Source organism: Dermacentor albipictus, chromosome 3 (genome assembly GCF_038994185.2).
Source record: "Dermacentor albipictus isolate Rhodes 1998 colony chromosome 3, USDA_Dalb.pri_finalv2, whole genome shotgun sequence".
Lineage (NCBI taxonomy): Eukaryota > Metazoa > Arthropoda > Arachnida > Ixodida > Ixodidae > Dermacentor > Dermacentor albipictus.
Genome location: NC_091823.1, coordinates 175933921 through 175961452, shown reverse-complemented (window position 1 = coordinate 175961452; position 27532 = coordinate 175933921). Strand labels below are relative to the sequence as shown.

The 27532-nt window shown below is 46.5% G+C and overlaps 1 protein-coding gene across 2 annotated transcripts in view; it reads right to left on the bottom strand.

Annotated features, from left to right (window-relative positions):
• The window catches only part of LOC135900506 (transient receptor potential cation channel subfamily M member-like 2), a 382962-nt gene that overhangs the window by 115195 nt on the left and 240235 nt on the right, over positions 1 to 27532 (bottom strand). For both annotated transcript variants that reach the window (XM_070536288.1, XM_070536289.1), the window contains one exon: positions 1477 to 1539. In XM_070536288.1, coding sequence (XP_070392389.1) covers positions 1477 to 1539 — 63 coding nt within the window. The remainder of the gene's footprint in view (positions 1 to 1476; positions 1540 to 27532) is intronic.

The window sequence follows — 27532 nt, the reverse complement described above, 5'->3', positions numbered from 1 at the left end:
TATATATATATATATATATATATATGTATATATATATATATATTTATATATATATATATATATATATATATATAATGTCGCTGAGGTGCGTAGTAGTATAGGTCCGTGCAGTATCCAACGACAGAGAGTATGAATATTGAGAGCAGACAAAGCTGCTTTGTCGTCTTCCCTGTGGGTGGCCTCCGAGTTATATTCGTGGTCGTGTTATTTACGTGCAAATAGGATATCATCTATGTCTACAGTTCTATCCTTATTATAGAGCGTGCTAACAAGGCAGCAGCACAGTATCGAAGGTCGCCCTCCTCCCCCCTCCCCGAAAAAGAAAAGCTGTGTGAAACGAGGGGAGATATAACATAAAAAGATTGCAATCTGTTTTATTCTATTTCTGCCAACAATCTGTCAAGATTACTGAAAAATATGATGGACTCTCCGCGCTTCGCCTACCCCTAACGCGAGGTGATGAAAGACGCGAAAACCAACACTGTGATATGACGTGTACACATTGCTAATGTATAAGTAAGTTGAACAAAGGCAAAATGTATTTGCGATGACACGTTTCTCCCACCATGACACCTAAGCTATAACTAAAAATTTTTCTTCTGCGCCAATTTCGCCTGTCAACGAACGTCATAGAACTGCAACACTCACAACTTCACAATATTCCTAAGTGACGTGAACGCAATAAAGATGCATAATACACCATGCAAAACTTTTTTTTTCCGAATAGGTGGAGGTTGCCCCGTTCATAAAATAAGAAAATACGGTTGCACACCAAATATCCCTGCACTGGCTACTCGGAGTACCTGGCGAGAATGGAGTTTCTTGCGTATAGTAAAAATTTGGGTGTAGAATTATATTGTTGTCGAGCCCTTTGTGGCATGATAGGACATTGTTCGGTTAATTGTTCGCTGAAGATGCGTTTTAGCGCTAATTTTACTCTTCCGTTGAACGTCACAGCAGTTTCCAACCAGCCTCTAAAATCTAAGCAAGGTGGAAGCGGACCAATTGCAGATGTCTGCACCACCCTCTTCATCCGGTTATCTTCCACTGACCTAGCTAGCGCAGACGCACCAAAACCTGCTCCGCTTTTTTGCACCCCCGTCCTCCTGTCAGCCAATCAGATAAAGAAAACATGTCAAGGTACGCAACTCTATATGTTTTGTAATATAACAAAAGTGGCCTCCTATTAAGGAAAAGAGTGTTCGTTTGGGCTGTTCACACGATGATTCCACTCCTCACCCAGCGGTTACGTAAATTTTAACCGGGACATTCCAAGAGCGTCAAAATGAAAGCTGCAAGCGGAAACATGGAAAACGGAAACATGGAAGCCGCATTAGCTGCCTCTGTCAAACACGTTTTTATGTACGTGACATATATTCAGACTATCTGACGTTAGGTCATCCAGGCTCACGAGTTTAATGCGTAAAGACAGAACCGTCTCACTTCTTTGAGAAATTTTACACAGGTCGTACTCACATCTGCTAACGAAGCACCCTTGAGTTGCATCTGGCGGTGGGTTGTGGAAGCAATTCTTGTCGCCTGAAAAAGGAGGGATGACGCACGTCCTTAGAGAAGCGCTCAAGCTTCCACAGCCTGGCAATAACTGTCACTTTGTTGCTCATTGATAATCAACAAACATAGCTTCATGAAACGTTGTGGCAAAGAGCCTGCCGCCGCTGTAGTTTAATTGGTTGGCCAGCGTACATAAAACACAGATATTGTAGGATCGGCCCACCCCTGCAATAATTTTCTTATATTCTACCTAAAGTCCCTTTTCCTTACTTATACTGCTTCTTTCAAAATGTAGGTAATTTCCCGTATATTTTCTTTAGCTTACTATCATTGGCGCAAAGACATATACGCTCGACCACCTATTCTTCTCACTTATTGCAATTGCATTTTTCATTTTATATTGATGTGTAAATAATATATGGTAACAGCGGGCACATTTTAGCCTCGATCTTTCCACAACGACTTAATGTGCGGCATGTGTAAAGTTTTGAACAACGCGAGAACACAACATACGAAGGATAAATGGCCATCAAGTTCAGAATATACAATCTCGAAGTGCACGTCGTATATATGAAAAAATATGTTGTCAGTTGTATAGATTGGTAAAAAGTAATGTTCTCTGTTCTACGTTTTTGCGAGGGTAGCGGAAAGATTGTGTATGCGACTTGGCGTTACTTCCACGAAAGCTACGATTGAGATGACTTACAGTGAGCACGTAGAGATTCGTTGTTTGATCGATTGAATGAATGAGTTGTTGACTGATTGATTGACTTGTGTGTGTGTTTTATGATGTAAGGATTAACGAGGTGGTAAGCAGGACATTTTCAAAAGCAGTTCTTCTGTAGTGTGCCTGTCAACGCGACTTATCTCTTCCGTAAAAGTGTGAAATGTCTCATAAAAGCTCAAAAATTACTGTAGTGAAGTGCGCTGTAAACATGAAGGATAAGTATCAATGAAATTAAGGACTAAAAATGTTCCAGCGGTATTTCACAGTAGCACAACTGCCTCGTCGAGGCCCTTGAACGCAAAGGCCTTGACACAGGTGCTGTGTCGAATCTGATGTCGCAGCAAGAGTATCCGATGTAAGGCGGCGCTTGCCTTAGTTAATAGCTTGCACTGTGTCTATATCTTTATTGCGCCCTTCACAAGACCTCAAAGTAGGAGGAGTGTAACTTCAGGGACTGAGTCCTCTAGGTGGTGTAATCTTCCGTGTAATCGTCGCATACTGGACTATGTCTAATACTGCTTCGCCTTTCCGGCGAAACTACAGCCTTTCTCTCTTTTTTTTTTCTGTGAGTATGTGTATAAGCGCGGCTGTGCATGGCTGCTGTTGATTGATTTCGAGTGAATCCGGCTTGGCCTCATTTCGAGTTACTGAGTGACTTACCCAGTGTTCCCCAACTCTCATGAAGCGAGACTTGAATAAAGAGCAATTGCATTACTCGAAGAAAACCTAGTGCATATCGTTTCCACTACAGTTCAGTAGCATCCAGTAATTATTTAGTTACTGAGATTCAATTTAGTAATTGCAATTATTCATCTTAAACGAGACGTACTGTTTTAATTTTTAGCTGTCAATGAAGCATGTGTAGGCTCTCCAAAATAACATCTGAGTGTGGTGTTTTCCGCGACGTACTAATTGCGTTCAATTTTTTTCCGACAGGCATAGAAACCTCACGAACTATGAAAAATACCGCGTGAGTACGCTACCACCCGCATCATCAAGCAGAGCTATCAAATAAGCTGAGTGAAAGCAAATGGATTTGCCTGTCGCAAACCCAAAGAGACAGCGCATCACCTTGATAATGGTACGGAAGAAGCATCAACAGCAGGTTTCGCGGCTTCTCAGCTATTCCTTGCCCTCATTTCTAGGTCACACTCAGTATCCGTGTCACAAGGCCGACTGATCACATTGATAACAAAACCCCCTTGATAACGTGGCCGAAGCGCCACTCTGACCGTGCACGAAATGCGAAAAGCTATGTAATAGGCATAGAATGTTTCAAAATCCCGGCTTAGCTCGCGCCGCACCGCACCGAAAGTGTGCGCGCGTAAGTACACTTCGTGCTAGGCACTTGCTTCAAACCAAAGCCAAATTAAAGTTACGGTTTTATTTTTCATTAGAGTGTATACGTGCTGCAAAAGCAAGTTCGTGGCAAAAAATAAAAGTGAGATAAAGAGACCGGCTACCAACTCACGTGTACAGAAAAGGCATAACCTGTTCACACAAAAGGAAACTAAATAAACCATTTTTAAATGAGCATAATTGCCATTCTGAATGTCTGAAAAAAATATTATTTCAATGTGCCCTCATTATCTATGAATTCGTAAGCTCCGTTGAACACCAGCCAAGAGGAGATGTTTAAATTAGCCTCCTTTTGCAGCTATACACAGTACCTTGTCTGTTTTATCATATCTTCAGTGGCTTTCTTGATGACCGACTCTGGAATTCTACTGCAGACATCCGTTACCCATACCTTGAACTTGTCTGAGGTCTATCTCGATCATGTAAGCATGATCTTTCGCATAACCCCAAAGAAAGAAATCGAGTGGAGAGAAGTCAGGTGACCTAGCCGGCCAATTTACAGGCCTGTGCTTTCCAATCTATTTGGCATCAAAGTCGCATCCAGAAAGCTTCGCGCTTGGCTGCTCCTGTGTGCGGGTTCCCCGTCTTGCTGATCCCACAGAAGTGGATGACATAGAAGCGCGACTTCGCTCAGAATGTATCCACCACTTCTCGAAGTCTTTAGTTCACGTGACGCTGTCCAGTCAGTGTGTGATCAAAGTAGACAGGGCTGATTATTGCACCGGCTCAAATTCCGACCCACATATTGAGGGACCACTGGTACTGATGCTGATTGAGCTCTACCCAGTGTAGATTGCAGTCGATCAAATAGTGTGCGCCCTGGAAATTTACCTAGTCGTTTGTGCAAATATTGGTTTCATCTGTGCACATTCTGTTGCTCAGAAAGTCTGGTGACTCCTCGGCTTTTGCGAGGACTATATTCGAAAAACCTAGGTGATTCTACAGGTCCTAATCCTCTAAGCATTGATGCTGGTTAAGTTGGTATGGGTGAAAGGCCGTCATTTAGAACCCTTCCAACTGTTGGCTTCGAAGTTGTTACCTGGGCAGCCCCACCCCACAAGCTAACTTGAGGGTTTGATCCCGTAAAAGGTAGAACATCCGTGCTTAGGCCAGGACTCTAAGATGGAATCCTACGTTGCTGTTTCTTGAAGGTGCTGGTTTTTCTTAGGTTTGCATTAGTTCTGATGATATTCGATGCGTTTGGTCTACGGACACACTTCCATGATATATATATATATATATATATATACATTTGCGGCCTTCCTCTTGTTATATATATATATATATATATATATATATATATATATGTTATATATATATATATATATATATATATATATATATATGTTATATATATATATATATATATATATATATATATATATATATATATATATATATATATATATACATTTGCGGCCTTCCTCTTGTTGCCATTTGCAGCTCCCAAGGCAACAATAAATTGTACCTTTTGATCATTAGAGAAACCCATGGTGACTGGGACGAAACAGAGTGGGGCACCTTCAAACATTTGCACTGAAGTTTTCAATTCGTTTTTGTGGTGATAGGTGTTGCGGCTACAAAAAACCATTCGCACACTTTATCTACGCTAAGACAACTGCTATCGCAGCTCGTTTCCAGCTAACACCAATCGCAACGTGTTACTTCGAACGGTAAGTGGCAGATGAGTCACTAGCTCATTCATGTTCTTTATTCTTCTTTATTTGCTCTTTATTTTCTATACTTCGTGCTGGATAATTCATTGATCGAGGGTGCTGCTTTACGACCAGGTGGGCGCGAATTCACGTGGCATTTTCCATATTTCGCGTAGTTTATCAGTCGGAAAAAATTGTACGCAATTAAATACGTCGCTGAAAGTACCGCAGTTGGATGTCCCTTGGATGAGCCTTCAAATTTCTCATTGACATTTTGATAATTAGAATAGTGCATCTCGAGTTACATAATTCATTACAATTACCTCATTAAATATCAATAGCGAAAACATTACTAAGCTATTCCGCTGTAGTGGAAACAATATGCACTAGGTTCTGTTCGTATGACGAATTGCTCTTTTGTAATCTTTTTCCATGACAGTCAATTGGGACAACCTGCATACATTTATGACCATTTCATGCAACTGACTGTGTCCCCATCCGCAAAAGATGTTGTAAATTATTATACGTGTTTTTTTATGACTCGTAAGCGTTGCTTACTGGAAACGCAAGCAATACTGAGGCACCCAACATTCACAAGCATTTCAAACGCCATTGATGAAAGACTCTGCCGAAGGGGTCACTAAAGTATATATGTTTTTCATTGTCAAAAAAGCATGCAAACAATTTAAAACGTGGTGAACATACAGCAACATGTTTATTCTTTGCGCATAGCCTATCCATATGTTCAAAAATAATTTTTAATTGACCACCTCCTTCTCTTCTAAATTATAATAAACTTCGTGTTGTGTGTTTAATTATATGCATTGTGTATGTGCATGGTGTTTTAGTGTAAATGTAAAACAATGTTGAAGTGAGAAAATATGCATGAGGCAGCCTCCACTAGCGCTTATAATGCGCATGTCTTTCTGTTGTGAGGAATTGCAGAAAAAAGCGAAAGTATCCATTAAACGCCGCGCACGTTCGTATCAACAATGATGGAGTAAGCTATTAGCCCCAGTTAAATTTCCAATGAGAAGGTCGAGGAAAATCAAAAGAAACCTCAAGTGGTATAGGTGACAAAGCTCTGCTAATGGCAGTTCAGGTGTGCGTGGGAGGGAAGAGGAGGCGCTGCGGCGTCGCCCGGAGGAAAGGCTCAGCCTCCGCCTCCCCACTCTCCCACGGAAAAACTCCGAAGAGAATTCGGGCACCGGAGCCCTCCCCCCCCTCCCCCCTGCTCCCGCCATCCCCGTGGGGCGCCTATGCATGGATGACAGTGAGGATTTCATTGTATCTACCACATACAGGAGATTTACAGGTGGGGGTTGCTGGCCCTTTTTCTCAGTTGAGAAAATAGAGATTCCGCTCTTCGTATTTTTTATTCTGGATCAACTATCATGCAGAATGACATTTCCTAAATTTACAGTCACTCTCCTTAACTCACAAGTATAGGTCGTATGAAAGACATGATCGTCATATCAAGTTTGGATCATAAAATGCGTAACGCGTGGTGATTGTAGTGTTTCTCTTCGCTGGCACAAGTACATGGCGCGACCTTGCGTGTTTATATCAAGAATGAAGATTGGCTGTTATTCCAGCATTTGCGCTTTGTTGTCTTTCTTTTGCGCATGTTTGTTTTACTAGTTTTCGTCGTACACGACCATTGGCCAACTCGCCCAGCCTTTAAACCTGGTTGGCAATGGCCAATTTTCCAAATGTAGATTAATTTGCAGACGTTTGTCGAGGTTGCATTGCTCTACGTGCGTTGCCATTATAATCAGAGTTCTTTTTTTTTTCGCGACAAATACTTAAAGGCTATGGCAACGATGACAGACATGGACGTGCCGGTGGCTTTCCTGACATCTATTTGTTCTGTAACCACGTTTCTATCGATATCTCTGTGCCAAGGTACCCAGCATACTGCAACATGCTGCTAATACGTATAAAATGCTCAGAGGAGTCAAGGAAGCTATCAAATTTCGGACATAATAGGTTGACTCTTCAAAATTATTTCAATAATTGGAAGCTAGTTTTCATCGAGGCGCGTGTGGAGGAGAATCGTACTTGTTCATTAAATGGGTATAGAAACACTTTTCTAAAGAAGCATGGAATGGCCACACGATAAAGGGCGTAGGCTAACAAACTTTTCGAATCATTTAAGTATAAGCGGAGTAAGAGTTAGTTAACGCACCATTGCACGGCTTTTCGTCTCTTCTAGAAGTTAAACAGAGGGGATAGCAAAGAGCCAAGGCCCTTCCCCAAAGTTGGCCGTTTTATGAGTTTTTTTGTCTTCCTTTACGGCGCAACTGCGGGCTCAGGCGTGTCAGGCGCTTTCTTGACGCCAGACGCGTGCTCAGGTTACCTCACGTCGCCAGGGGCCTTAGGCTAATTCATTCACAGAGACCAATTACAGCACATCGTTGTCCCAGTGTTTCGCCGGTGAGAGGCACCTTCACTTTCGACATAGAAGAAAAAACTGCAAACATAGCATAAAGTTTGTTTAAATCAAATATCAAACCCCAGGGCTCATATTTTCTTCGTACATCTAGTTTATTCTTCTGTCTGTATTCCTGCGTACAAAAAATGAGCGCCAAGTATGCCACATTTGTCACTAGATGAAAACGTCAAAAATAGGTATCAGAGTAAAACCACTTATTTCCTTGTAGTGAAGGTTTCGACAAAAATTCGACTTGTCAGGCACTCAAGTGAAAAAAGGTTTGCAGCAACTGACAAAGTCAAATGAAAAGAAAGACGTTTCGAAACCCGTCGGGTTTCTTGGTCACTATGAGGTGGCCACGACGAGTAGAGGCATATTCAAGGCTAGGTTTGTGATGTAATGACCGATTGTAGATGATTGGCCCGCTTCCTGCTTCTCGGTTCATGGTCCCGGTTGTCGACTGGATGAAGCATGACTCAAGAAGAAGCCGTGTTGTCAGATTTCGTTTTTTGGCTAAAATTGCCACGTTGTCCCAATCCGTGTGATATCTGTACGTATGCACATGCTAAGCCACCGCACCAGAAGCGATTTCTTCATTTCTGACGTCACGCTACTGCTCCTTGAGTCGCCTTGGGAACTTGCCAGTTTCGCCAGTATAGACCTGGCTGCAACCGCCACCAGGAAACTGGTAGACAAACCCAGGGAAGTTGATGTCTCGTAGGCGGTCGTTAACATTCACAAGCATGCTCCGTAGCTTGGAGTTCGGCACGCGCCCAATGCGAAAGCTGTACTTCGCAAACACGCGGGACAAAGCTTCGCTTATTCCGCGAACACACGGAATGCTTGCGCTGGCGGAAAAAACCTTCGGCTTGGCTGTCACTAGCTGCCTAACTTTGTTTTTGATTCATTGCCACGAAATGGTCGCGGTAGACATTTTTGGAAAGTTCCTGCCATACCATCTTGAGCTCGGATTGCAGGTAGTCTTTCTCAGTGCAGATCAGCATAGCACGCGTCAACAGTGATTAAGCAGCCGATTTATTGTGAGCCGCCACGGGATGATTAGAATTGAGATCAAGGTACCGGCGTTTGTGCCTAGGCTTGCGGGATATGGTTAAGGACAGCTCGTGACATTTACGAAGGACAAGAACGTCAAGAAACGGCAGGCAGTAGTCTTTTTCGATTAGCACAATAAACTGCAGCTTTGGGTGCACTACGTTGAGCTCATGTAGAAGTCTGTCGACGTCTTCTCTTCGTAAGACGCAAAGACAGTCGTCAACGTAGGGGTAGATCACTTTGAGTCTTGGTTGAAAACCGGCCAGAACTCTGGCTTCGAGGGCCTCCATGACTAATTAGTGGTACTTACGGATATGGACTCTCCCATAGCGGTGCCTTCTGTCTGCTAGTATATGCTGGAGCGGTAGGAAAAAAACGTGTTGCTGAGACAAAATTTCAGCAACGTGCAGAGGTCCTCAACGTCAAATGGCGTGCGTTTGGCGAGGGCATTGTCGTTTTTTAAAATTTCCTCGCACGCATTGACGGCCAGATCGACAGGCACACTAGTCAACAAGGCTGCGACGTCGAACGACATCATAACGCAATCAACGTCCGATTGCAAGCTGTGGAGCTTTTTATCAAAGCCCGAGGAATTCGCCACGTGTGTCCCAGATTTTCCAGCTGAAGGGATCAGTACTCTGTGCAATTATACTGATTGGTTCTGCAGCGGAGACCTGTTAAAGTCTCTATGGATCCCAAGGGGACGCCGACCTTGCGGACCTTGGGTAGACCGTAAATAGTGGGGGCTGAGCCATTCGGGCTGAGTAGGTGGCGCTACAAATTCTTCTTGTCGGGAGGTACGTACTTCAAAAGGCGTGCCAGAATTTCTTGCAATGGAGTCTGCGGCGCCCCCCCCCCCTACTTGTAGTGTCGTAAGACAAAAGAGAGTAAGTTTCCTTGTCTTCCAACAACACCAACATTTTTCAGTCGTAGTCGCCTCTATCAAGTTCCACAGTTGCGTTCCCTTTATCGGCAGGCAGAACCTTAGAATTGCTCTCATTGTAACTAGGGCATACACCGTGTGGTTTCATAGAATAGTAGCTTGCCTTTTTGCAATAAAGTAGATGATATAGTGAAATAAATATGGCTTATTTTGTGTAGTATTATTCGTAGGCAGAAGCATGCATTGCGGCTTACATGCCCGTTCAAAATATTATGCTGATCAAACTCACATCGTGCAATTTATACTGGAATCTACGTCTTCAAGCACGGAAACAGCACCATCACTTTCTTTACAGTGGGCGGTAAATAACCGGAAGAAATTCAATTCCTCAGAATGGAGGAGCGTCTCCTGAATTCTGGATATCTGATCATCCTGCTGACCTAAATAGCATTAAATAGACAAGTTCAGAGGTAAGAACGAACGCCGGATTACCATCATTGCCAGGTCGGTTCTCGGGTTTTAACGTTGTATGGGATCCTGGCTTGACAGATAAATTAGCGAGAATTGCGACCTTGCTAAATGTTATTAAAATTAAAATCTGATCGAAGTTCCGTACTAGGGCGGTTGTTTGGGCTAGTTGGTAATTCATGATCAAAAATAACGTACAGCGCGAAGGACAACGACTGTGAGAGCGCTGTGTATGTCGTCTCTTAGAGTCCTTGTCCTTCGCGCTGTACGTTATTTTTTATGGTGAAGTTCCGTAAGTCTGGAAGATACCTCTTGGCATTTCTTTCAATTGGAACTGCGTAGTAGGAATATGGCGATCCCAAATAACTTCAAATTCATGTTTTGATGTTTTTTACCTATACATACTACCAATCCTTTCCCGGGTTTTAGCAGGAGAAGCACACAGGGAAAAGATGTTAAAACAAGAATGATGAAATACGGTTGGAAACGCACTTCACAAACAAGTTCGTAACTCTTTAGGAGCGAGAAATTCAAAAATACACGAAGAATTATTACTTATAATAAAACCCTTGATTACCATAAGAAAAAGAAATACACAATAGCCGGAGGGCTATACATGAGCAAAATTTGCTAATATAGTAAAACGGTGGTCAAAACGCAATCAGAAAAAAAATTATGTGACATAATAATACAATAAGGAATCAAAAATTAAAGAAAGTCACGTCGGTGGTAGGAGCACTTATTATGCGATAAGCAACTAAGGAGTGAGTGTCATTATGTTAGTAGCTCATAAATCACACACATTATACCACATTGCCGAGATGAATTCTTGCAGCGATGTCCTTTCGGTGTGAAATTGGAGCAGTGTATCCACTAGTCTGTAGCTTATGCAAAAGATCACTGCCTAAAACACATTCTGTGTCAAACGAATGTTTTGAAGCGTTTTGAGTGTTTGCGTTGTGTTGGTTTCTCTCCGTCATCGATGCACATTTACATGCGTCTATATTATTCTGGTGGTAAATTTGGTGATGCATGCATTTGAGTCGTGCCAATCCAGTTGATCGCTCTAGTGAGCTAATACCTGCATTATTTCGAAGCTGACTCAACGAGTTGCCTTTATCTTTGTACCTTATCTAGTGGTTGTTTAGTAAAGCGTTACAATATTTTCTTAGCTATTTCTAATACATGTCTTAAATGTGCGTTATATGCTAGTAAGTTATTTTCGGAAGGTCCAAAAGGCAGCCTATTGTATTCGTCTTCCGTTTTTTTGGCGCACTTAAAGGGGCCGCACCGCCACATTCGAGGCAGTGGCGCTGTAGCACTTTGTGCAGTGTCTATTGCCTCTTGGGAGGCACTGGATTGCCCTCTCACAGGGCGCACGTGTCCGAGGCCTCGCTCAATGTCCAGGAGCCTTGAGGGCTACATACTCAGAGGTTCTCTCACCTGACCTTGTGGGAGGAGGAGTAACACTGGCTGCAGCCGCCCAGGGGTGCATGGAGTTACCGCCGACTTATGGCGCGAGAGTGGAACAGCCACCATAGGTTCTCGTCGCGCTGCTGCCTGGCGCATTACATCGACATAGCCGTAATTCGGCTGGTAGGACAATGTCATCATGCTTCCTTGAATAATATGTTTTTTTTCACCTTAATTGTTGGAAGTTTGCGGCGTCCTCCTCATCATGGTTCGCACAGTAGGGAGTGATCTTGCACGTTTGAGCCGTAATTTAAGGGACATTGCGTTGAGCACAAGTCAGCCGGCCGGCGCAGTTGTGTGAACTGTGGCCGTAGCGTTAGCGTTTGAAACTTGGCATAGGGTTAGTAAGGTGACATTTTGCCCATATGTTTACATATCCTGTTTCAATGGAGTCTGACGGCATATTTGAGTCGAAGGCAAGCGATAGGTGTTTCTTTCGGATCTCCTTTTTATTTTGCCTCACGTTAAGCAAGTTTACATTGGCAAGGCCTTTACAGCCTTCCGAACATTCAGCCTGTGAGCGCCACCAAATCATTATATAAAGTGACACCACGAATGGTATTCATGGTGCGGTGCAGGGTCGTGCTAAATGGAATTCCACGAACGATACAATATTATCTTGCTTTTATTATCCTTCTTATAGCGGATTTCCAAGACGTGGTCACCACTTGCCATATACGTAGCTTCATAACGGGAACCGATAGCTTTCATCAGACGGCGTTGTGTTGAAAAATATTGTCGCTTCTGTCAGCCATTTTGCACAGAAAAAAATGAGATTGCCTTCACTGTCTTTCCTGGTTTTTCACTCGGACTTATCTGATAGCGGAGGAAGCTTTCTTCCTCCTGGCCCAAAAAAGTGAAATGCTATATTAGCAAGGCACCTGGGGGCAATCAGTAAGTGAGGAAAAGGAAGTAGCCGCAAGTATCTCATATTTTGGCAGTAAGGCTAGACAGCCGCCAACCCTGGAAACCAACAAGCTGACGCTGCAACGCTTGCAAAATAGAACTTCTCGAAACGTCACCTACACATTATAACTCTTACCCAATGTTATATAACCTAGACTTGCTATCTCTGCAAAGGTTATTCATCGCTGCTTGGGAAAACGTAAATAATGGGAAATGAATAGAACATTTTAAAGAATTCAAGTGAGAGAGAAAGTTGAAATTTGCATAGCTACAGGATAAAATAACTGCGTCGGGTATGACAATTGGGTCATGTCTGAAGGGCCGATCTACTAGAAGTGAGAACCGAAGTAGCGCGCTGTCTTCACTGATTGATCTTGAAGGCCCCAGCACTCAGGGTCAGCTCATCCACAAGGATCCCGGTCATACCAGATACGGCAAACCGACCACTGCAACACACGGCAGGTTCCGACTCCCGTGTTCTCGGGTCCGTGGTGCCGCGGCACACAACAGATGCTGACGAAGATGGCTTTGCGAAGCGCTATGTGGCAAGGACGCTTCTATTCGTAGGTTCTGTTTGGAAACATGAATTGTTATTGAAATTCTGGGCTTTTACGGGACAAAATTACGACATGAATGTGAAGCAGCTGTCATTAGTGGGCCACTGAGCGCATTGTAAATAACTGGTATGAAGGATCTACCTCTCGCCCTCTTTTCCTTCCTGTAACTTCATGGTTGAGGTGCAGGCTCTCCTGCACGCTGGACAGAATTGCCCAGTTGTCGATTCTTGGCTGCCTCTGCAACAACAGCACCAGGCGAAAATAGTCTGTGCCGCTCTGCAACAATGCCTGCCATCATCCTGGCAAAGCCGCGCAAGGCCAGGCATGGTTCTCGGCACCGACAGCGCCATTGTGCAAGACTGGATTGACATGTACGAACGCGTGAGACTTTACTACCGTTAGGTAGCGATTGTCTTACTGGCCAAAGTTATTTTACCTAAAGAAATCAACAAGGCGTTGGTTTCATGTCCATGAATAAGAACTAACCTGCTGGGCTCTGTGCAAGTAAATTCTTCAAAAGCAATTTGGTAAGCCTCTTGACGAATGGCTTGCCGTGCAAAAAGAACTTGGTTTCCGAGTTTGGTCTTGCATTGAGCCGTAGCATCTAATCGACATACAAGACGTACTCGCACTTCGCCTCAAACTTGACGCAAAGATGCGAGAAGCTCAAAAGTAGCCCAGGTCCTAAAGGGAATAGCGGCCAATGCGTTTACCCTCCTCGCGTACAAGAACACTACGTGATTACAAACCATTATTACTGTGCGACGCTGCTCCGAATAAGTGAAGAAGCACCCATAACTTCGCTTGATTTGCTAACAAATCTCCTACCTTTATCGACGAGCTGTTCCGCTTCTATCCCGTTGCCACCATATCCGAGAGTATTATGTGCATCGTTATAAGGGTTATCAAAGCTGCCTCTCCAGTTCCTTCCTACGTGCGAACCCCGCACGATTGCCACGCCAGATTTTCTGAGATCCAGACTATTGTCTGTGGAATACTGGCGGACGTAGGATCTGACTTTCCTTTTATGAGTGTCCCTAAACCCGAGTATCACTCAACCGGCACGCCCACTGAAACGCGAAGTCTGCATGCCTATGCCAGTTTTTGAAATGTGAGAGAATGCAGCAGTTCAGTCGGCAGGGCTATCTGCTTTAATTCTGGATGAATCGGTCATACCTCCTGTCAGTTACACCGTCCATGAATTCGCCACGTTAAGCGAGCATTCCAAAGATCCGCCGCACGCCTGTCAGTTCTAGTCCTCTGATGCATATTCAAGAAGAAACTAGTACCTGACATCTTCGCCCACACGACGCATTGGCTCACTCTCACGACACCATGAGTCTTTCCCATTTGCTTTCCGATAAATTCTTCTCGTCCCTCACTTAATCCAGGTGTTCTACACTGGAAAACTCAGGGGCGCTGCCTCTACAGATGTGATGCTGCATCCCTTACCTAAGCTGAAATTCCTATTAGGCTGCAGACTCACCATACCCGCTTCAGAAGGCACGTATACCTTACATGCGACGACGTGCCAGTATTGTGCTGAAATATCCGTGTGCAACTAAACACGGGCCTTGGCACGTTTCTACACCCAAGTAAAAACAAAGCAAGGCCTTAAGGGCACACAATCCCCTCTGTGTCGTTGGTATCGCTGACGGCGGAACTTAAGCTGTTACTGCAATGTGTACAGCCACTATCACTGTGCCCAGACACCTTATTTCTGTTTTATTTTATGCTTTGGAGCGGTGCCCACACTAACTCCTCTTTACCTTAATTTCTCGTTGGCGTATTCGGCCTTAATTGACTGATCTGCCGGTGTGGTCCAACTCTGCTTTATTCGACGCTGAGTGCTATGCACATGCATGTTTCTCCAGAAGTTTAAGATGCTTTCAGTAGTGTTCGTTCCGCGCATTACCTCTGGTATCGTGGTCGCCGTAATAATTCAAACAAAACGCTAACATGCTCTTAACAAAGCTCCGTGCTTTTCGCAACGCATTAGCGCTCTTTAGGACAGAAAAAGCCCAACATTTCCAGGCTGGGTAATGGAGTCCGAAAGGTTGTAGCGGCTGGCACCCGAGCGTAGTACGCGAGCCACTCGTCGACATTTACGCCTGCTCTTCTCGCGAACGAGGGTGGTCCCACATAATGCTGCGCAGCTCCCACCAGCACCGACCATTGTGCGTCCCTTTCCTGATACGTGGCGAAACTCGTTCGCAAGACATAGGTAACAGGGTCGCTGCCGTCAAGTTCAAGTGACTGTGACTCCGGGGTACGTTTTGTCATACCACGCCCCTCCACCAATTCGTTAAGTCCACGAGAGACGTTTACTGAGATACCACGCAGAGGAAGTCATGACGGTTCTGATAAGCTGAACGCATATAAGCATTCAGCTAACCAACCGAATATAGTCTTCGTCTTCTCCATTCATGTCGCGTGCGCCATTTCTTGTCAGGGCATAAATCTGAAATGCGCATAAGACTGTCAACATAACTTCGATTAATCATCCGTACGTGCCCAGGAACTAACAAAGCTCTGTTGATGTCAATCACCGACCCACTGTGCTTCATCTGCCACTCGTGCAGCCCCTGCAATTTCAATTATATTAAATAGCATCTGATTTGTCTTTCTGTAATCAAACTTTCTTTGGTCATCTGCGATTAACCTATCATGCTAGTAGAAGAAAAACGAAATGTTCTCGATTATCGTAAGACACAATGATATGATGTGCACAGACAATTGCACATAGGAGGTCATGCTTGAGTTCTTCTTTTAATCGAATTATAGAAACGATAAAAAATACAAACCAAAGTGGACACCAATTATACCTCATGAAGGAGAGATACGAACTCACGTCTTCTCGTTAAGCGGGCGATGCTCTTACCAGCTGAGGTATCGCGGCGCCGTTTTCCCATCCACATTCCAGAATGCTATATTAAAAGGAAAATCATACATCCACCCGTTCGTAGCAATTGCTGCAAAAGAAACCCATACGGGTTCCTCGAATAAAAAAAAACATTGCAGTTGAAGAAAAAGTAGCCCTGGTCCGAGACTAGAAACTGGGACCACCGCCTTTCCGGGGCAGCCGCTCTACCATCTGAGCTAGCAGCGCGAAATCAAATTTGTCGACAACTCGAAGCAAAGGCAAGACTTTGACGCCATAGTTCTGCGGAAACCCGCAAGGTGGAGAGAAGTAATTACTAAAGGGAAAATCCGATATCCAACCGTTCGTAGCAATTGCTACAAAGGAAACCCACACGGGTTGCTTGAAAGAAAAGCCTCGCAGTTGAAGAAAAATTCGTCCGGGTGCGGAGCTTGAACCCGGTACCACCGCCTTTCCGGGGCAGCCACTCTACAATCTGAGCTAACCAGGCGGCTAGTAGATGGCAAGGCGAAGTCGAATTTGTCGACAACTTGAAGCGAAGGCAAGAGTTAGACGGAATAGTTCTGCGCAAACCCGCAAGGTGGAAACAATTTTACAAAGGAAATCAGGCCTGCACCCCTTGGTAAGAACCAGTGGATGTAGGAGCCGACTGCTCTATTGTCGGAGGATTATGCGCCCCAAAGTTGAAGAAAGTCACGAATGCAGGGCCCAGACCTTAAATTCGGACAGCTGGAGGACACCTCCTAATGTCCTACAACAGTGCTCACGCGACGAAATCTCCACATGGACTTCCTGAACCAACACGGCGCAATCATCGACATGAGGTCGAAGTCAATAGCGCCGTCCACACACCAAGCGATACCGACAGAGAGGCCTTCCAGTCAACGTGCTTTGGTTGTACTTGAGAACCCAGTCAGCAACCCGTCTAGCTCCATCACTGTCATTTCCTCCGGCACCGAAACACCCGCCGACGTAGAAGGCGTAGTCAAGGGTGAACAACGTCTGCTGCTCGACCGTGTCACTTTCGCTGCAAGAGCGGTCGCTCGAATGCACGCAGGAAAAGCGAAAGTGATGCTGACAAGGTTCAGCCAAGAGTTCAAGCACATCAACAAAGGCTCGACGAGCTTATACATCGAAGAAATTGTGGAAAGCAGCAATGTGTTTCTGCTATCGGATTGGGCTGCATCTACCTCGAGGACTATAGTTCCCAAAACAGGCTATGAAACAAAGCCAAGCCTCCCCATGAATAAGTAGCAACAGCTCAAGTCTTCTGCAATAATACAAAGACTGCTATTCGACGTCAACAAGGATTCGACAAACACCAGTTGCAAAGCATTGCATAATAAACGAAGAGTGGACTCCGCCACTCCGCGAGAGGCTTAACCGAGTTTGAACGCGAGAACATGAAGCTATAAGGCAATACGTCGACGATATGCTGCATGACAAAATCATCCAGCCCTCGAAAAGCTCGTGGTCATCTCCTGTAGTGTCAGTGAATAAAAAGAACGGAACCCCACGCTTCTGCGTCGATGATCGTCGACTGCACAAGATCAGGAAGATGGATGTACCACCACTCCCACGGATAGACGACGCATTGGGTCGGCTGTTCAACGCGAATAACTTCTAGCCGATGGATCTGAAGTCTGGCTAATGGCAAATAGAAGTGGACAAGAGCGATGGCGAAAATGCCGCCTTAATCACTCCGGACGGCCTCTACTAGTTCAAAGTCATGCCATTGAGACTGTGCTCGGCATCTGCAACGCTCCAGCGCATGATGGAACATCGTTAGCAGTACTGAAGTATGAGACCTGTCTACTTTACTTCGATGACATTGTGGTCGTCACTAGAAATTCCGAGGACCACCTTAGGCGGCTTGCAACAGTTGAAGAGGCCATCACGTCCTCAAGACTCACTCTGAAGCCAAAAAACGCAGCTTCGCTTGTGATGAGTTTCTGTTTCTGGGCCACGTCATAAGCAAGTCTGGAGTTCACCCCGACCTGAAGACGACAGCTGCTATCGCAAATTTCAAGCAGCCCATCGCCAAGAAGGCAGTGCGTTGATTCTAGGCATGTGTGCCTACTACTAGACTACAATAGAAGTACCATTGGCCGCGCCTAACCGCCGACGTCGCCTTTTAAGTCAAGACGTGTCGAGTCCGCCAGCATCACTAGACACCACCGACAAGGCCGTCGGCATTACCGAAGCCGATCGGGCCTCCTTTATGACTATTTCAGTAGATCGGCAGGGATTTGTTGGGGCCCTTACCGGCGTCAAAATTTGGGAACAAATGGATCGTCGCGTCTACCGACTACCTTATTCGCTACACCGAAGCGAAAGCTCTGCCTAATGGTAGTGCCGCAGAAGACGTTAAATTTTTCGTCGACAGCGTTGTGCTGCGACATGCTTCCCCAGAAGTCCTCATCCCCCACACAGCAACGCCCTTCACAGCAGACCTCACCCAAACCATTTGGGAATACAGCCAGACAAGCCACAGGCGGATACTTGCCTACCACCCGCAGACGAATCGTCTTACAGAGCGGCGGAACAAGACTCTCGCCGATATGCTTGTTACGAACGTCAACATCGAACACAAGACGTGAGAAGCCGTCCTGCCGTACGTAAATTTCGTTTATTAAAGGGAAAATTAGACATCCACCCCAACGTAGCTAACTGCTACAATGGAAACCCATACGGGTCCCTTGAAAGAATTGCTTCACAGTTGAGGGAAAATTCCTCCTTGTCCGGGATTCGAACCCGGGACCACCGCCTTTCCGGGGCAGCCGCTCTACCATCTGATGGGAGAGTAGATGATAGCTTAGATGGTAGAGCGGCACGCAAGCCAGTGGAATGTTTTTGTTTAGAATGCTATGACAATTGGCAGAAAGCTATGACTTCTGCCGCATTTTTACTGCGTTATAATATGGATGCGTCTTAAAAATGGGGTGGGGCTTTGGAAGGTGATGTCTAAAAATTGCAATCAGAGGACTGACGAATGTGGCGTGCTATATAAATTTTCGATACGGCATCAGTCATAGTTAGACTGCCTGTCAAGCTCAAAATCTTTTTTAACATTTTGCAACTGCGACTATGACCATTACTTAAGTTTGTTTATATAACTACGATTAGCTTGTGAACATTTATTCTAGTTCCAGATTTGTACTACGCTCACGTGGTTACGAAATTTTCCCAACATGCATTCAGCAAGTTTTTAGAAAACAGTACAAATGCATCCTAGCATTCTTTGCTCAAAGAACGCGAATGAGGCGTGTGAGACTCCTTAATTTGAGGAAAAATTACAGCATTACATACATTACGTGGTCAACAATAATATATCTTTTCTGCATGTTTATGCCGATCTTTCGTTGCTGCCTCGCTGTGGCTTTCAGTTGGAAGTCACTTTTTTTAACCGCCGCGAATGCTTTCATAAGGTGAACATAGAAGCATTCAAAGGTGCCTTGGTGCTTTAGATCACTTGCAGCGTAGCGGTTGCCATAAAACTTGCGTTTCCGCGTGGCTATTTAGGTTCTCCGCATCAGCGACAGCCAAAAAGACACGAGATATGTCCTGGAAAGACGCGACTTGCTCTTCTAATAGCATATTTATGGAGGACGCATAAGCATCCCCTTTAATAGTGCAATGCGATAGCATTAAAAAAACCCTGACTGCTTCTCACGTTTCCCGGCAACTGCAACTTATGTAACAGTAATATTTTTCTGGAAACGCTGGCGGAAAATGCTATGCACGTAGGCGAGCTTTCTGGTTCTCTTTTTTTGTTCCCTCCGCCGCGGGCGCCGGCTCTACCGCAGATGCGTGGAGGCGAGCGCCATATCGAAGGTGTCGCAAGGAACCGAGCGGGGTGCGCCATCCTTACTAAGACAAACCTCAAACGTCAAATGGCAAATGGGTTTGTGTTTGAGTTACCGCGTAACAGTATTATGTTTTCTCGCATATTCGAATTACAGTCTGACGTCATGCATGTAGGTATTGTGTAAATCGTACTTTACGAATTTCCTGACGCATTTTAGTTTGGGAAATTCAGTTAACTCACTCACACACCTGCGCCACGCGGAAGGTCTGCGTGGATCGGGATGCGTAGCTCGGTATTTTCGCATACGGACATGGCCGCCGGCACCGACGCTGGCGCTGACGCGAGATTTTCTGTCACAAGGGGCGCTTAACGCTGTCACGTTAGAACATGTGCGCAAGACAGCTAAAAAGACATCCCGAATGATTGTAAGATAGACTACACAGCAAAACAAAGTTCCGAAACCAAAAGCAATATTTTTGCCGAATACAGGCTGTCTTTATGCGGCGAAAGCTTCATAGTGTTAAACTCTTGCAACCGTAGGCTCCAACGCGTCAGTCGTCCCGAAGGATCTTCCCACATCTACTGCAGGGAATCCCTTTCTTATCGTCGCAACCGGCTATCTCAAACGTTACGCTGACACAAAGGCAATCCAGAGAAGTGCAGCAGCCAAGGTGGCGCGCTTCATCATTGAGCATGTTGTGTTGCTAGACGGCGCACCAACCGTCGCAATAACAGACCAAGGAACCGCATTCACGGCTGCACTGTTAGACCACGTCTTGCTTCTAAGTGGAACATCTCATCGGAAGTCAACCGCCTACCATCCACAAACCAACGGAGTAACAGAGCGCCTAAACAAAACAATTGAAGACATGCTCTCAGTGTACGTGCATGTTAAACAGAAAAATTGGGGCGACATCCTACCTGATATCACCTTTGCATATAATACGGCGAAACAAGAGACAACGCGCATGACTCCGTTCATCCTTGTTCACGGATAGGATGTACGAGCGATGTTGGATGCAATGCTTCCACACGACTTTGACAAAACTGATACGGACGCCGATGTGTTTACGCAACGCGCACAATAGGCTCGGCAGCTCGCACGCTTGCGGATCTGCCAGCAGCAAGATTACTACGCCGGGCGCTATGATCTTAACCGTCGAATGGTCATCTATGACCTCGGCGACAGAGTGTGGATTTGGACACCCATACGGAAACGAGGCCTCCCCGAGAAGCTGTTAAGACGATACTTCTGAACATATCGAGTATTGCGCCTACTCAGTGATGTCACGTACGAGGTCGTCCCCCATAGTGCCAGTTGTACGCGGCGCCGCACACATTGTCCTGAAATTGTGCACGTTGTCGGCATGAAGCCGTTTATGAGCGAATGACTATGTGAGAGACTCTTACTACAGCGGGTGACATTTCTGGTTTAGCATCGGGCCGATGCTCTTTTATGGAGGGACAAATGGCGCATGTATTCTACTTAGAAGACAACGACGATGGGGGCAATAACGGACTCCGTCGTGTGGGTGGCTGAGATTGGGTGAGGATGAAGAAGACGTGCCTCGGTTCCGTTCGTTTTTGAACAGGTTGTCCTGTTGTTCTTGAACGTCTCCCTCTCTTCTGTCCGCGTTGTACCGCGACAACATGAAATCGACACTCGACCAGCATAGCCACTTCCTGACCGATGCGACAAATATGATTAATGAAAACGTATTTTAAAATTTACGAATATACAAATCTTATATTTTTTTAGAGCGGGAGATATGCTCTATCAGAAGAACGCAAAATCAGAAAATCAATATTTCGGACCAAGTCTAAAACCACATTTATTGACAGCAAACGTCCATAAAAAAGGTGATGTCGAAAATCACGTCCCGTAAATACTAGTCCTTATTTTCGAAGATGTAACAATTTAATGGTCATATTTTCTCAGTAAAAAATCTAGTCTGCTTCTTCAATTCACGTCACGCCTGTCATATCTGAAAGTATGTAAATTAGTGATGTTATATTTTTTGATACTTTAAAGCTGTGAATGACAAAACGCGAGAAAGACGGGGTTTGCTTGCTTGAAATACTGCGAACACTGGAAGTTGATTTTAGCCTTTCTTAGCATACAGAAGTCAAGATAACAACAGTGTAGGGTACATTCTAAGACATGTTTGTAAATGTTATGGCAAAATATAGGTACTCTATAAGTAATAAATTACAGTTTTATTCGGTAGGGGATTCTTGGTAGACTTCGAAATTTTTTTCTAGAGACCATATTATCGGACGTATTTTTATACTGGAGGAAGGAAGCTTGGTGAGCTATCGGCACACTTTGGGAAGCTTAGTCTTTAGGTTGCGGATGGAGTGTGATTGTCAATTACATGTTGAGGGTTCCCTATGTTAGAAAGTAAGTGAAACATGAGGGCGTCTATATACGTACGAAATGGTGGGAAAGGTGCAGCGATACTTAGGCATAGATTCTCTACTGCGATCCGCTTGAAATCACTAAGCAAAGCTAAAGAATTCATTCATATCTGTTTTTATTCACGTCGACCTAAAATGTTGCTAATCGAAAAAATAAGGCAACATCTCGAAATTTACTCTCGCAACTTCACTGGCCGTCACGTATATCTGACGTCAATACTGTAGCAAGCATGTGACGCCCCCCCCCCCCAGGCATAATGTTCGTTCGCCGCCAGGCTCGGTGGCCTGCTAAAGCTCGGCAGGCAACATTGGTCACCGCACCGCTATAAACACCGACGAGCACGGCTGCTCGCTGGTCAGTCATCGTTCAGCACCACCACGCTGCGGAGCGTCCGTCTATCGGAGGGTGCCTCGAGCCCTCCTTTGTTCACGAACCCGGGTGGATCGTGACACTGGCGACGAGGATGGGCTCCTCGTGACACTGGCGACGAAGATGGGATCCTCGTGACACTGGCGACGAAGATGGGATCCTCGTGACACTGGCGACGAAGATGGGATCCTCGTGACACTGGCGACGAAGATGGGATCCTCGTGACACTGGCGACGAAGATGGGATCCTCGTGACACTGGCGATGAAGATGGGATCCTCGTGACACTGGCGACGAGGATGGGCTCCTCGTGACGGCGACGAAGATGGGATCCTCGTGACACTGGCGACGAAGATGGGATCCTCGTGACACTGGCGACGAAGATGGGATTCTCGTGACACTGGCGACGAAGATGGAATCCTCGTGACACTGGCGACGAAGATGAGATCCTCGTAACACTGGCGACGAAGATGGGATCCCGTGACACTGGCGACGAAGATGGGATCCTCGTGACACTGGCGACGAGGATGGGCTCCTCGTGACGCTAGCGTCGAAGATGGGCTCCTCGTGACACTGGTGACGAAGATGGAATCCTCGTGACACTGGCGACGAAGTTGGGATCCTTGTGACACTAGCGACGAGGATGGGCTCCTCGTGACACTGGCGACGAAGATGGGGTCCCCGTGACACTGGCGACGAAGATGGGATCCTCGTGACACTGGCGACGAAGATGGAATCCTCGTGACACTGGCGACGAAGATGGGATCCTCGTGACACTGGCGACGAAGCTGGGATCCTCGTGACACTGGCGACGAAGATGGGATCCTCGTGACCCTTGCGACGAAGATGGGATCCTTGTGACACTAGCGACGAGGATGGGCTCCTCGTGACACTGGCGACGAAGATGGGGTCCTCGTGACACTGGCGACGAGGATGGGCTCGTCGTGACACTGGCGACGAAGATGGGGTCCTCGTGACACTGGCGACGAAGATGGGATCCTCGTGACACTGGCGACGAAGATGGGATCCTCGTGACACTGGCGACGAGGATGGGCTCCTCGTGACGCTAGCGACGAAGATGGAATCCTCGTGACACTGGCGACGAAGATGGGATCCTCGCGACACTGGCAACGAAGTGGGGATCCTCGTGACGCTGGCGACGAATACCCACGGAGCGTTCCACGCCGCCGCGACTGGCAAAACACCGCCTTCCGCTGCTGTCGACATGCCGCTGGATGGAAGGCTCGAGCCGTTCGAGGGAGATGGGTCCGCCTGGAAAATTTACGACGAGCAAGTCAACCACACACGCGAGGCCCAACAGCGGGACATTTTCCTGGCCAGCTGCGGGACCCGCGTCTTCAGCCTCTTGATCGACCTTCTCAAGCCAGCCACGCCGCACGTTAAGACGCTGGGTGAGCTGCTCGCCATACTGCGCTCGCATTTTAATCCAGCACTGTCCACACTACTGGAGCGTTTCCGCTTCAACAACCGGAGCCACCGGGAAGGAGAGACCCTCGGGCAACTCGTTGCTGCGCTACAAGGGTTAGCGAGTGCCTGCGCCTTCGGGGACCAATTGGACACGCTGCTCCGGGACCGTTTCTTCCGCGGAATCAACAACCCCGCAATGCAGACGCGAGTCCTGGAGCATCCCGACCCCTCGCTGGACGACTTCGTGCAGGCAGCGCTGGCAAAGGAAGCTGCCGCCAAGGACGCCAGCGAGATTTCCCGTGCGACTGGCTCACCGTCGGTGGAAGCAGCGGTCAACGAGTTGGCGACAAAGGGCACTACCTGCGGTCGCTCTTGTGGTGCCCACTCCCTCTCACATTGCCAGTTCCCTCAAGCACAATGCTCCACGTGCGGGAAAACTGGGCACCTGGCACTTGTATGCCGAAGGGGGAGGATGAACAGCAAGCAGCAGCCTCATTCAAGCCCAGGTACCACACAAGCGCGCGGCCAGGGTAGCCGTCGCAAGGGTACTCGGCGAGGGCGTGTGGCAGCAAACTGAAGTTCTTCCGCGGTCAGGCTCCACGTCGTGGCCGAGAATGCGCCGATTTTTGACATGTGGCACACAGGCTTTACACCGTCGTCTGTGCCACCGTACATGCTGACCATCGAAATCTGCGGGCACCCCATTTCCATGAAGCTGGACACAGGGGCCAGCGTGTCTGTAATGGCCGGTGAACTTTTCAAGCGTACTTTCCTCGGCGTGTCCGTCGAGGCTTCGGGAGTGATGCTGCGCAGCTACTCCGGGCAACTCTCCCAGGTCCGGGGTCAGGCACAGGTCAGTGTTCGCTTTGGCGACAGGGAGGCCAGCTTCCCCTTTACTTAACGAAGGGGTCGTCGCCGACGCTGCTGGGCCGAAACTGGATTCATGCACTGGGCGTTCGTCTGCTAGAGTACAAGGAAGCCAGCCTGCATGTGGTGCAAGACGTCCCCAGCCTCCTGATAGAGTTCAAGTCCCTCTTCCAGCCAGGGGTGGGCGCATTTGCTGGCAGGACGGCTGACATCTATGTAGCTGAGGGAGTCTGGCCACGTTTTTTCAAGCCTCGCTCACTGCCGTTCACCCTGAAGGACGGGGTCACCCAGGATTTGCTGCAGTTACAGCGTGAGGACATCCTGGTACCTGTAGAGACATCTGAATGGGCCGCCCCCATAGTACCAGTCCTAAAGCGAGACGGTAGTGTCAGGATGTGCGGGCATTTTACGGTTACTATCAACCCCGTCGCTACCGTCGAGAAGTACCCGCTGCCCCGGATTGAAGATCTCTGGTCAGCATTGTCCGGTGGACCGAAGTTTAACAAGCTCGAGCTCACAGATTATTACCAGCAGCTGGTGCTCCAGGATGCCTCCCGGAAGTATGTCCCAATATGGACAACATTGGGGTTCTTTCAGTACACGCGCCTGCCGTTTGGTGTCACCTCGGCGCCAGCCATATTCCAGAGGGAGGTAGAGAACCTCTTCAGGGGCATGACGCACGTGGCGGTGTACTTAAATGACATCCCGGTTACTGGTAGCGACAACGGGGACCACCTGCAGAACCTGGACAACGTCCTGGCACGGCTGCGTGACGCCGGCCTCAAGCTCAAGCTGCAGAAGGGCAGCGCATCAGGCGAGTTGGTGTTCCATGGTAACAATAAATTTCAAACAACGCTAGACGACAGGACCAGAAAGTGGAGGGGACAAACACGGCGCTCAACTTCCTCATCCTCATCGGCCTGGTTACGGCCACTCCAGGGCAAAGGCCTCCCCCATACTCCTCCAACAACCACGGTCATGTACTAATTGTGGCCATGTCGTCCCTGCAAACTTCTTAATCTCATCCGCCCACCTAACGTTCAGACGCCCCCTGCTACGCTTCCCTTCTCTTGGAATCCAGTCCATAACCCTTAATGACCATCGGTTATCTTCCCTCCTCATTACATATCCTGCCCATGCCCATTTCTTTTTCTTGATTTCAACTAAGATGTCATTAACTCGTGTTTGTTCCCTCACCCAATCTGCTCTTTCCTTATCCCTTAATGTTACACCCATCATTCTTCTTTCCATAGCTCGTTGCGTCGTCCTCAGTTTGAGTAGACCCTTTTCGTAATCCTCCAGGTTTGTGCCCCGTAGGTGAGTACTGGTAAGACACAGCTATTATACACTTTTATCTTGAGGGATAATGGCAACCTCCTGTTCATGATCTGAGAATGCCTTCCAAACGCACCCCAGCACATTCTTATTCTTCCGATTATTTCCCTCTCATGATCCGGATCTGCCGTCACTTCCTGCCCTAAGTAGATGTTCCCTTACCACTTCTAGCGCCTCGCTACCTATTGTAAATTGCTGTTCTCTTCCGAGACTGTTAAACATTACTTTAGTTTTCTGTAGATTAATTTTTAGACGCACTCTTCTGCTTTGCCTCTCCAGGTCAGTGAGCATGCATTGCAATTGGTCCCCTGAGTTACTAAGCAAGGCAATATCATCAGCGAATCGCAAGTTACTAAGGTATTCTCCATTAACTTTGATCCCCAATTCTTCCCAATGCAGGTCTTTGAATACCTCCTGTAAACACGCTGTGAATAACATTGGAGAGATCGTATCTCCCTGCCTGACGCCTTTCTTTATTGGGATTTCGTTGCTTTCTTTATGGAAGACTACGGTGTCTGTGGAGCCGCTATAGATATATTTCAGTATTTTTACGTACGGCTCGTGTACACCCTGATTCAGTAATGCCTCCATGATTGCTGAGGTTTCGACAGAATCAAACCATTTCTCGTAATCAATGAAAGCTATATATAAGGGTTGGTTATATTCTGCACATTTCTCTATCACCTGATTGATAGTGTAAATATGGTCTATTTTTGAGTACCCTTTACGAAATCCTGCCTGGTCCTTGACAGAAGTCTAAGGTGTTCCTGATTCTATTTGCGATTACCTTAGTGAATATTTTGTGGGCAACTGGCAGTAAGCTGATCGGTCTATAATTTTTCAAGTCCTTGGCGTCCCCTTTCTTATGAATTAGGATTATGTTAGCGTTCTTCCAAGATTCCGGATTTATTTGAAGTAAGAAGTCAACTTATACGTAGAAAACTGGGCACGCATACGACCGGTCATACATCGATGATCTGATACAAACTCCGGACAGCCAACATACGCACGCGATGTACCTGCCTTGCAATCTACCTTTATGCAGCAATGCCATTTCTTTCGCTGACAAGATTATAGATGTTTTGCTCACGCAACTATTAGATTTTCCGATGATATGGAATGCTTCAGCGACTTCTCTGGTAGTGTTGTCACTATGAAAAAATAATTGTGTATCGTCAAAAAAGGTGCGCATCCACAAATACTGCAATGCTTTGCCAGGTTAGTGTCTTTTTTGGTCAATGAATTGGCATGCTCCATTAGTCTAATATTGATGCAACAGCCTTTCTTGCCTATGTAAGTTTGATCACAAGAGAAAGGAATTTGGTAGACAGCGCCCTTCTTGCAACTGATGTACTTATTGACATGGTTTACCTTGCATGCAGCATTCCGTTTAAAGCCTT